General features: G+C 34.9%; 2 protein-coding genes across 2 annotated transcripts; both read left to right on the top strand.

Moving 5' to 3' along the window:
• Positions 1–408: 408 nt before the first annotated feature.
• On the top strand, positions 409–2821 carry LOC133856545 (profilin-4). The gene is made up of 3 exons (XM_062291598.1): positions 409–751; positions 1213–1350; positions 2457–2821. The coding sequence occupies exons 1-3, from the start codon at positions 623–625 to the stop codon at positions 2589–2591; spliced, it is 402 nt and encodes a 133-aa protein (XP_062147582.1). The 5' UTR covers positions 409–622; the 3' UTR covers positions 2592–2821.
• Positions 2822–4573: 1752 nt separating this feature from the next.
• On the top strand, positions 4574–7801 carry LOC133857846 (profilin-1). Its single transcript, XM_062293202.1, has 4 exons — positions 4574–4840; positions 5632–5769; positions 7346–7488; positions 7577–7801. The coding sequence occupies exons 1-3, from the start codon at positions 4718–4720 to the stop codon at positions 7478–7480; spliced, it is 396 nt and encodes a 131-aa protein (XP_062149186.1). The 5' UTR covers positions 4574–4717; the 3' UTR covers positions 7481–7488; positions 7577–7801.
• Positions 7802–11208: the final 3407 nt, after the last annotated feature.

Raw genomic sequence — 11208 nt, forward strand, 5'->3', positions numbered from 1 at the left:
TTAATAAACTACATTGAAAGAATTTTTCAACAATTGTTGGTGTTACATCACATTTTCAATGGAAAATTCTCAGCCTTCACCCATTCAACTAAGCCAAATTGGTTTTTAAATTAGAGAATTGAATAGAATAATGATTAAAAAACCATCTATCATTTTTTAGAGTTGACATTTGACCTTGGCAAAATAGCCTAATAGTGATGCTTAAAACGACGTGGTTTGTCTTCCGTTGCGGTTTGAATAGAAAAGGCACGTTAAGAGCAGCATTGGGCTCCGTTTGCCACGCAATCAGAGCAATTATGGTAATTAGGAAGGAAGACCGGGGGCAAAATATACACGTGACCCCGTAAAATTTCCTAAAATAGAGGGGGAGGCCCGAACGGACGGTGGAGAGAAATCCGATCGCAATCCCCTCCCTACCCTCACTCTCTTGCAATCACTTTCCCACATTTCTCTCTCTCGCTATTTATTTCCCTTCTCAAACAACACAAACCATTCTTACGACGACGAAGAAAGGCGCAGAGAACAGAGAAAGCGAAAGCTCTTCGCCACAACAAACGAAGTAGAAGAAGAAGAAGAAGAAGAAGAAGAAGAAAGAGAGGAAGAGACAGAGGAAAGAGGAAAAATGTCGTGGCAAACATACGTGGATGAGCATTTGATGTGCGATATCGACGGCCAAGGCCAGCAACTCGCGGCTGCTGCGATCGTCGGCCACGATGGCTCTGTGTGGGCCCAGAGCTCTTCCTTCCCTCAGGTCTCTCTTTGATTGTTTGATCGGAAATGGCTTTTCAGATTCTCTCTCTCTTTTTTTTTTCTTTTTTTTTTTTGGGGATTTGATCGAATCTGGTGGATGCGTGTTTTGATTGGTTCATTCATCGATAGTACAATGTGGATTGCATTTAATCGGTTTCGTTTGTCTGATCTGCGATCCATCCGAAACTGCGTTTGCATTGCATTGTGGCCTTGCTAATTGGTATTAGGAATCATGATTTGGCGATGCAAATCGTACGAACACGCTTGCATTTGCGTCATTATAGTATAATGACAATTTAGATGGATATCTCTTTCGGATCGGTTTGTGTGAATTGCTGTGACTATGTAAAATTAATTGTATGTCTTGGATTTTCATGTTGTGATCCATATAGGAAGAACGAACATGTTTGTCTTTCATTATTCACCGTTTTGGGTTTCTCATGGTTGTTTTTTTGTTTGCAGTTTAAGCCTCAGGAGATCACTGATATCATGAAGGACTTTGATGAGCCGGGTCATCTTGCTCCTACGGGCTTACACCTTGGGGGCACAAAATACATGGTCATCCAGGGAGAGGCTGGAGCTGTCATCCGTGGAAAGAAGGTGATAATATACAACCACATACATATATATATATATATACTCAAATCTCTTCCTGTAATGAATTTTTTGGACATTGTCAAATGGCTAATTCGTTTAGACCCAATGATGCCTTGTACAAAGAACTTGATGTGGGTTGAGGCAGGAGAATATAATCTTTCATGCTAATGAATGTTTTTTCAAGCTCTAGCTGATAAAGCTTTAGGCAGTTTATGTAGGATTCGTGTTCTTTTATGGATTAATATACTTCATTTAGCAGACCCTGTTGGTATTGATGTGAGGAATATCCTCCTCGGCATCATAGAATACCACAAGGTGATTAACAACTTAAACTGGTTACGTTTGTTAATGTGTTTTGGGGAGTTTTTTTTTTTGTTTGAAAAAAAATGTTGTGCTTTGACATAAAGGTGAAAATTATTTTTTTGTTTTGAAGAGTATTTTTGTATTTTGAGTTGTTTATTAATGTATTTGTATTGAGAACAAAAAACAAAGACATGAACAAACATATTTGCAGACAATTTTCACTCCTATATGGGTTGTCTCCCGCTATGTAGAAGTGTTGGTTTTCTTTTGGACCTAGGATGTACTTTTATATGTAGTATAAATTGTTTACAGTCCCATGTTACTTTTATTCTTCATCTATTGTAGGAGAACTCCTTGTTGCTCCATACATGCACATTGCAGAGTATGAGTTGTAGATTGTGAATTCTTAGTGCAGCACACAGAGGATTATGGATTAACTAAACACCCTCCTCCTGCCCCAAAAATGAAAGTGTCACAGGCTGACCCAAAACTATTTTAAGGAATGATGATTGGGGCAGTGTGCAAAGCCAAAAGTAGATTGCCATGGCGATTTTAAAGCAGCAATGAGAATTCTATATTTAAAGTTTGCGTTTTCTTTTTCTTTTTCTTTTTTAGCGTTGCAATTTGAGGCACTAACATAATGTTTGAAGACCGGGATGGGTGAATTTACACCCAATGTGGATTACTAGCCTTTCTTTTTATTATATACGAAGTAACCATTGTCATCTTTTAACAATCTCTTTGAGTGGGCTGCCTTTTATATGTCACTTGTTTATCGTCAAAACTCTCCTGTGTTCTATTTGCAGGGATCTGGAGGTATTACCATAAAGAAGACTGGTCAAGCTCTAGTTTTTGGCATCTATGAAGAGCCTGTGACACCAGGACAGTGCAACATGGTTGTTGAGAGGTTGGGGGATTACCTTATTGACCAGGGCCTGTAGGCCAAGGTCTATCATCATTTGAGTTGTTGTTTTCCTTCTCTTATTCCCTTTTTATTTCGGTTTCAAGTGTGCATCGATCTTCATTTGAAAGCCTTAAATTGGCAGTGAAGTTGTTGCAGACAATAACCATGTGAGAACTAAAACATTTATCTTGTATTTGGTTGTTTGAATTGCGTTTACCTTGATATTCTATCGATTTTTGTGTAATACTACTTGCTTTTTTCTTCTTCTTTTTTGTTCTCTCTCGCTTTGGCACTTCATCATTTTTGGTTGCTTGATTATATTTTGGGGAGTAATGCTATATACCATACAACTATTTTACCACTATCTCATTATGTTGACGGGAGAGAAAGATAGAAATATGATTGTGGACATTTTTTCTAGTCACTTCTTTAATTCAATGTGTTTTTTTTTTCTTTTCTTTTGACTTTGTGGTGCAAATATTTCGTCTTGCGAAGAAGTGCAAGAAACACCATAAGGAGGCCTGTTGACCCACTGGCATTGGTTTATTATAGAATAGAATTTTCAATGGGGATGAAAATTCTTCGAGAGATTTCTTATTCTTTTTGGGTCACAAGATGCTTAAAGAAGATGATTTCTCTATAAACAGATGGACCTGAGGCATTGCAAGTTGACATCCGCACATATGTGGAATATCCGGTCAAAAACCACCCAATCTTTAGGAAAAATGATAGCTAGCGAATCCTACTTTACTTATCAAACTTTTATTCTTTCAATTAAATCTCTAATTTACTTTTTTTCTGATGTTTTCTTCTTTCTTTTTAGGTAGAGATTTTACTTTCAAAATTTGTGCTTTTGTCAGAAATTCTCCTGAGCTTTACAATATTTTATAATAGCTTTGTCGCTTTTATTTTAAAATAAAAAGAGAGAAAACAATACTTGGTCTCTCGATTGACAACATTTTACAAAGATACTATATTTTTGTCTTATAATTGTCCAACAATGTTGACGTAGCACTTCAAATCACTCATTAAATTGATTAATTCAAGAGTTAGTTTGTAATGCCATGTCAGTCTTTTCTGATAGAATTATAGTATCTAACATTCCTAAAAAAAAATAAAAAATAAAAGAGATCAAGATGATAGAAAGGGCCATTTAGATATTTTAGGAGAAAAAATGTAAATTGCAATGAAATAATAATTTGAAAAAGACTAAATATACCATTTAAAAAAAGAAGAAAAAAAGGACCACAAACGATCATTTAGTGATATTTCTACAAAATGAATGTTTAAAACAAAAACAACTTGTGCAATTTGTGTGTGTGGCGTTGAGCTGGTTTGTTTGTTGCTTACTAGTCTACTATTTTGTTTTTTATAAATAAACAAATATAAGAAACATTTTTTTTTTCTATTCTCAAGATAAACATAAATATATCAAGTCATTAAAAAATACTTAACAAAAAAAATCAAAATACATTAACAAACACCCAAAAAATTTATGCGAAAAGCTTATTGTATTATGACTTTGATAAATTATGAATGATGTTTGGCCAAATTAAGGCGTTTTCTGCCACTAAAAGATTGATTTAAGAATCATTTTATTCTAGTATCTTATCGACTATTTAAGAGAAATGCTATACAAATTCCTAAATTTATCTTTTTAGATGCTTAATCTTTGACGTGACAATAGACTATTAATCCTTATAAAAAAGTTTAATGTAAGTCTTTCCCTTCCATAATAATTTATAGTCTTCATCGTTCTTTTTTTTTTCTCATTTAAAAGGAAATTTTACAGTGATGGTCATTAACGTTCACAATTTCAAATTTTAAAAAATTAAAAATTAGTCACTTTGGGAGGGTAAAAAAAAAAAAAAAAACTCCAGCAAGCATAAGCATGGCGTTTACGTGGCCCCAAACAGCGCAATATGCAATATGCAACATGCAAAATAAGTTCAGGACAGGGGGTAGAATGGTAATTTACAAGGGAGCATTATATGAATAAATCTCCGTAGTCTCAACGCTACTGCTTACTAGAAGGCCACAGAGAAGATATAGCGAAAAACCCACCCAACATCTGAGAAAACATAAAGAGCCTTTCAGACAGCAAGAAACAGAAAAACCTAAGCAAATCCCGGACAGAAAGAAGAAGAAGGAGAAGAGAAGAAGATGTCGTGGCAAACCTACGTAGATGAGCATCTCATGTGCGAAATCGAAGGCAATCACCTGGCCGCCGCCGCCATCATCGGCCATGACGGCAGCGTTTGGGCCCAGAGCACCACTTTCCCGCAGGTTCATTTTTGCTCTTTCTTTTTTGTTCCTCCTCTTAGTTTTGTATGTGTTTTCTATAGATGTTTCTAGAAAAAATGGATTATTTGATGGGCTTGAGGCCAAATTTCGTCGATCTGATAATTTCCTGCTGTGTTTCAGTGTAATCGGGATCTTTGATCTGATTTGATGGTCTTTGGAAGTGGGTTTCTTTTATTATTTGTGGGTTTTGATCAATCTGCTATTGTGTGCGTGTGCGCCTGTGTCGGTCTTCTGAGCATGATGTTTGTGAGGATTTATTAACACAAACCCCCCCTGGCTGTTTTAGTAGTCAAGCGGTTACCACTGGTGTCTGATGATAATTTATTCTCAATATTGTTTTTAATAAATTACTTGGGAATTTGTAGTTTTAGTTTTGAGAAAATTGCTTGAACTGGAGAGTTGTGATATGATTTGAATGTGAGAAAGAACAAGAGAGGAAGACAATGCTGTTGAATGCATGAGAAAAGAAGGGATTTTCTCTAGCATTTTCTTCTGTTTTCGCTTCTCTCATTCTTTATTGAGTGCAAAAACGTGAATTCCTAAAAATTGTGCATTTGAGGAACACCCCCAAATTGCTAGTGCTGATCAATCAGAGTAATTATCGTGTATCAAAATTATTTACCCCTTTTTTCTGTTTGTTTGATTTCAAGCATGTGTTATTAATTCAAATATGTGTGCATGCAAGATCAGAATCACATCCTTGAATGCCTTGTATATCTGTGCTTCTTCTCTGATTTATCCTCGAATTTGCTTCTACGTGTATGTTGATTTAGTTCAAGCCTGAAGAAATAACTGCCGTTATGAATGACTTCAATGAGCCCGGATCACTTGCTCCAACTGGACTGTACCTTGGTGGCACAAAGTACATGGTGATCCAAGGCGAGGCAGGAGCTGTTATTCGAGGGAAGAAGGTAATGAACTTACATCCAATCTTAATTTGACTACTTTTGGGCACCTACAAGCAGTCACGGAGCCAGGATTCGGGTTCAGAGAGGTCAAGAGATTTTTTTTTTCTTTTTTTTTTTTAATGAATTAAAAAAAAAAAGAGATCAAGTTGAAAAAAAAAATGATTAAAAATATTACAGAATATAACTAACCAAATAAATAAACAATTCAATAAATTTTAATTATTATTTAAAGCATATAAATGCAACTTTCATTTATTTTGTCAATTATGGTTAACTGGTTGACAAGGTCTTTTCTCTAGATATGCTCTTCAGATTTGATCTCTATCATTAGGATGTTAATCATTTTTTTTTTCTTTAAGCAAGGATCTACTAGCATGAGCTCGTTTAAAATTTGATTGGAACTCAATAGAATGTTTGTTATTTTCCAGAATTTCATGTAACTACAATTAAAAATTTCATACAATTAAAATATGCAACAAAAACTATATATATTCATAAATAATTAATTTAGAAGAGCAATCTAAACATAAAAGCTTAATCAATGTAAAGTTTGATTAAATACTTCTAAGGCTCAAAAAAAAAAAAAATGCTAAGCAATTGATTTAAATTGTCAAATGCTTGAAGTAAGAAGAAATCCAAATTACAAAAATTATTAAATTGTTGAATGCTTCCTATTTTTTTTGAAGAATGACTATTTGACAAATGCAAATAACCAAAATACACTCATTTTTACTACTTTTACTGTTTGCAAATCAATGTTTTTATACCTCAATGATAGTAGGCAGAATGGCTCATTTTGACACACTCTTCAACAGTTCAACGAACGTCCAGTGAATAAGAGAGAACAAAAAACAAACGCTAAAGGCCAAAATGGTGTGTTGCGTGCGTTAAGCATAAGTTAGTTAAACGACGCGTTTGTAACATTAAAACGATAGTTTTGACAAAGTTAAACGGTGCGTTTTTTCAATACCTAAAAGAACGTCTTCAACCTTCATCAGATTATTTGAGTCTCTCACCTAATTAAAAATGGCAGGAGTCGTAAATCTCGTTCTTCTTAAAAAAGGTTTTTGCCCCCTAATGAATGGCTGAGGGTGGGCAACTAGGACATTCGAAAAAAATCAACCGGGAGTAAGAAGAATTTTTTGAGAGGTGAGGAGGGGCATTTGACCCCTGTCGACCCCCCCTCCCTCCGCCCCTGCTTACAAGTATGTTCATTTTGAAAAAAGTAGGTTAAGGTGCTTATGCAGAGTAATGAGCATATTCTTTGTTTTAAGTGCAACTTGAAGTATGAACTTTAAGTCAGAAAAAACTTCTTCTCTTGTATTGGTCAAAGCCCAAAGGTTAGACCACTGATGTTTAGCAGCTTTCCCTGGGATTGATGAGCACATGCCTTTGTCACTTTTAACACTTGTTTGTGCCGTTGTGTACTCAGCTTCAGCATAGAGTATACACATCGAGAGAATGCCTGATACGTTTAGCTGCTGCCATTTATGCTGTTTTTTCTCCATCTCTTTTTTTAATATATATATATATAGGTCTTATTGTTCAATTCTATAAGCCTTTCTCCCTACAATGTCAGGGCCCTGGTGGTGTTACCGTCAAAAAGACTAGTCAGGCCTTAATCATTGGTATCTATGATGAACCAATGACTCCTGGTCAGTGCAACATGATTGTCGAAAGGCTTGGTGATTATCTCATCGATCAGGGTCTCTAATTGCCTTGGTATATCTTGTTATTTGCACAAATCTTCTTTACAATTATACAAACAAGCTTGCATTTACTGACTAGCCGTTGGAATGATTGGTTGCAGTGAAATGATATTACTAAGTATTATGAGTCATGGGGACTATGCGTGGAGCCAAAAGTTTGTTGCTTGAGTAGGTGATGACTAAGGTCTCAGTCTTTGTCTTTGTACCCTATTGATGGGAAGTATTATGATGATTTTCTACTGGGCTATTTCTCTACATTACTGTGGATTTCATCTAATTGATGTGGTATATTGATTGGCATAAATCTACAGATAGTCTTTTATTTTGATTGTGTGTCTATCACAGCCCCTTTTTGGATGTTTCGAGTTGTTCACTGTTTGTATGGCTTCTTCTTCTTCCTGCCAAAGCTCCCGACTGGGGGGTAACTTCGAATCGGCGACATGAACCTTATGCTAGAATTAGGCATGTATACGAGCCGAGCTCGCGCGAGTAGTGGTTGCCCAAGCTTGGCTCGTTCAGAATTTTCACAAGCTCGAGCTCAGCTCGTTACAGGTTTTGATAATGGAGCTCAGCTCGGCTCGGCAAGTGTAAAATCATGTCCAGGCTCGAGCTCGCTTTTTTTACGAGCCGAATGTCTTATCGGGCACTTGGCTCACTTGGCTCATGAGTATACAACGGCCTCCTCTGTATGCCCTTCCATTCGCTGAATCTGACCTTCATCCAAGAGTTCGTAATAGAGAGAGAGAGAGAGAGGGGGGGGGGGGGGGGGGGTACTGAAGCTTGAAAGGAAGAAGTTCAGAGAAAATGTGAAAATAGAAAAGTGGAAGAAGAGACCTTGAAACTTGAAAGGTAGAAGATGAAAGAAAATAAAAGAAAATAAAAAATTTTTATGGAAGAAGATGAAAGAAGATAAAAGACTAATGAAGAAGATGAAAGAAAATAAAAAAACTTAAAAGGAAGGAGATGAAAGTAAATAAAAAGACTAATGAAGAAGATGAATGACGTTGAAACTTGAAAGGAAGAAGATGAGAGCAAATAAAAGACTAAATTAATGGAAACTTTTAGAAGTTGGAGAAAATGAAAAATGAATTGTTAAATCATATCACCTAGCTATTGTTGTTAGATCATAGTACATTGTTAGAACTTAGATCACATTTAATTATACAATGATACAAAATAAGTATTATTGATATCATTATTATATTATTTAATAAAGATATAATGTGCTATATCATATAAGACTTAATATCATATAAATATTTAGATCAGACGCATTTCATATAAATTTTAGTGATAATACATATGATCATATGTACTTGCGGAGCAAGCCTTTTCTGGATGATTTTATAAAAGATCTATGATTTCTCAAAATATATATATATAATCTAATGATATGAATTCTAATAATTATACTTAATTTGTGATTATAAGAAACACATTGTTGATTTTAATGATAATCAATTGATTTGGGATTACATCAATTACATTGTCATTGTATATGATATAATTATTTGAATAATACGATTAAGTATCAAGATTTTCATTAAATCATATGATTAACAATTTATTGTTAATTCAACAATCATTAGATATTTAATTATTAGACTTAGAGTCTTAGTCTCTTAGATCATATAAGATATAATCATACTAATTATCTTTTATAATTAAATTATATATTATATAGATACTTATAGATATAACTAATAATTATATATTGTATAACAATAATTAATTATTGTTAATTAATAAGTGATATACTAAATAAGTTATTTTTATCAATATATATACATATATTTATTAATAAATATGTATATTAATAAATATATACGAGTCGGGCTAATAAGCGAGGCAAGCCCTTATACGAGTATGTTTGCGAGCTTTAAACGAGCGAGCCGGGTTTTATACGAGTGTGTATCGTTTAATAATCGAATATAGTTTTGTGTCCACGAGTAGCTCATTTAATAACCGAGTCGCGCACAAGCCGAGCTTTATCGAGCCGAGCCCAAGCGAGCATACGGGTAGCTTTGCTTCGTTTACATCCCTAGCTAGAATCCTCCATTTTTTTATTATTTTTTTTGTTTCTTGATAAATATAAGAACTTTGTCAAAAGGCCCTACAGACAACAAGTACTGCAGACATAAAGGTTTGATACCCTCGATTGTGAAAGTTAAGCTCGTATCAGATGAGTGGATTATAAAAGCATATATATGTCAAGTCTTGCATTGGTTTTGTGTGTGATGAGATTAGATTATATACATGACAATGTGAAGTTCCAATTGTAACCTTAATTAGTTTTAGGGTATAACATAAACGTAGTTAGTGCTTCTCTTTCTTTTCTTTACTTTTTTGTTTTTGTTTCGATACATTAAAGGAAATTACAAGAAGAAGGGGTCGGGTAATCTAAAATAAAAACTAGGAATGTAAGTGTATGGTGGCAATGCTTTTGAAGATGCGGGCCAAATAATTATTGATACGGATGCCAAAAATCTAAGCCACTAGCTAAGGTGGTTTTTGGTGTATAAAGAGTCATGAGGACCCAAACATCGAGACAAATAAATATAGAGAAGTTGCATATACAGAAAAGTCCAAAAATACAAAGGAAATTAAAACAAATACAGTAACATAAACAACAACATAGATTTTGTGGAGGAGAGGGATTGGGAGCTGTCAAAGGCAGCGCGTGAAGGCCATGCGCCATCCTTGGAAAGTCTCTCTACAGTGGTTATCACACAGAACTGTCGAGATTCATTGCAAACTAGGGTGTGTGGCCACCACTCGTCGGAAAGGGAGACAAACTTTATGGTGCTTGCATGCCACGCTCCAATGCGTTGGCGGCGGATGAAGACACAGTGATCGTCGGTGGAAGTAGAAGATGCCTGCGAACCCACTAGTGAGGCTCGTCTTGTGCAATATTGAACGGATGAGCGTAGGTCTAGATACAAAGAGTTTGATCTTACAACCTATCCAAAAATTATAGAAAGCACGGTAAAGGAAAATGGTGGAAGCTAGTGAACACTGTGTTGTGGAGATGGAAAACATAAAAAGTAAATAAATTGCCTCTGATGAGATAGATAAGGTTAAAAAGAGTTCTAGCATGATAGGAACCTCATAGGAGGCGTAAGCAATGGGAAAGGAGAGGAAAAGGGAAGAGAAAATGGGGGAGCTAAGCTTTTGGCTTCCCTCTCATGGCTTTTGGTGTAGGAAGGAGAGCAATAGTTTGTAAAGAGAAGGCAGACGTTCTCTCTCTAAAGCTCCTTTGCACCTCGATTAGTTGTTACCATTCGATTAGTTAGTGCTTGTTTTAGTTCGTAACAAATGGTATCAAAGCTAATATGATAATATTTTCTATGTCAAGACATTTTAGCATCGACATGAACTCCAAAAAAAGGATGTCAAGGATACGAGTTGAGAATTTTGATAACTTGAATTATGAAATCTCTTAACATTTGTTCATACGAGTCTCAAATTTGTTCAGAAACGCTATACAAGTGATTCGAAAATTCCTGTACTTTTGCCTTGTGACATGCCATGGAGTTAATCTTGACTTGTTTTGATCCAATTTTAAAAGTTAAAATTAATTCAAATTCGAACTGGTTTTTTTTTTTTTTTTTTTTTTTTTTTTTTTTTTTTTTTTTTTTTTTTTTTTTTTTTTTTTGTATCTGACTTGTCTAAACTGTTTATTTATTCTTTTTATGAAAACGTGTACACCTTGATTTCGTAAACAAAAATGAGA

This window comes from Alnus glutinosa, chromosome 14 (genome assembly GCF_958979055.1).
Source record: "Alnus glutinosa chromosome 14, dhAlnGlut1.1, whole genome shotgun sequence".
Classification (NCBI taxonomy): Eukaryota; Viridiplantae; Streptophyta; class Magnoliopsida; order Fagales; family Betulaceae; genus Alnus; species Alnus glutinosa.

Bases quoted from the DNA above. Each gene is read 5' to 3' on its own strand.
- LOC133856545 (XM_062291598.1), top strand. From the start codon at position 623: ATGTCGTGGCAAACATACGTGGATGAGCATTTGATGTGCGATATCGAC. The intron at 752-1,212 runs GTCTCTCTTTGA...TTTTGTTTGCAG, and splicing joins AGAGCTCTTCCTTCCCTCAG to TTTAAGCCTCAGGAGATCAC. The intron at 1,351-2,456 runs GTGATAATATAC...TTCTATTTGCAG, and splicing joins CTGTCATCCGTGGAAAGAAG to GGATCTGGAGGTATTACCAT.
- LOC133857846 (XM_062293202.1), top strand. From the start codon at position 4,718: ATGTCGTGGCAAACCTACGTAGATGAGCATCTCATGTGCGAAATCGAA. The intron at 4,841-5,631 runs GTTCATTTTTGC...ATGTTGATTTAG, and splicing joins AGAGCACCACTTTCCCGCAG to TTCAAGCCTGAAGAAATAAC. The intron at 5,770-7,345 runs GTAATGAACTTA...CTACAATGTCAG, and splicing joins CTGTTATTCGAGGGAAGAAG to GGCCCTGGTGGTGTTACCGT.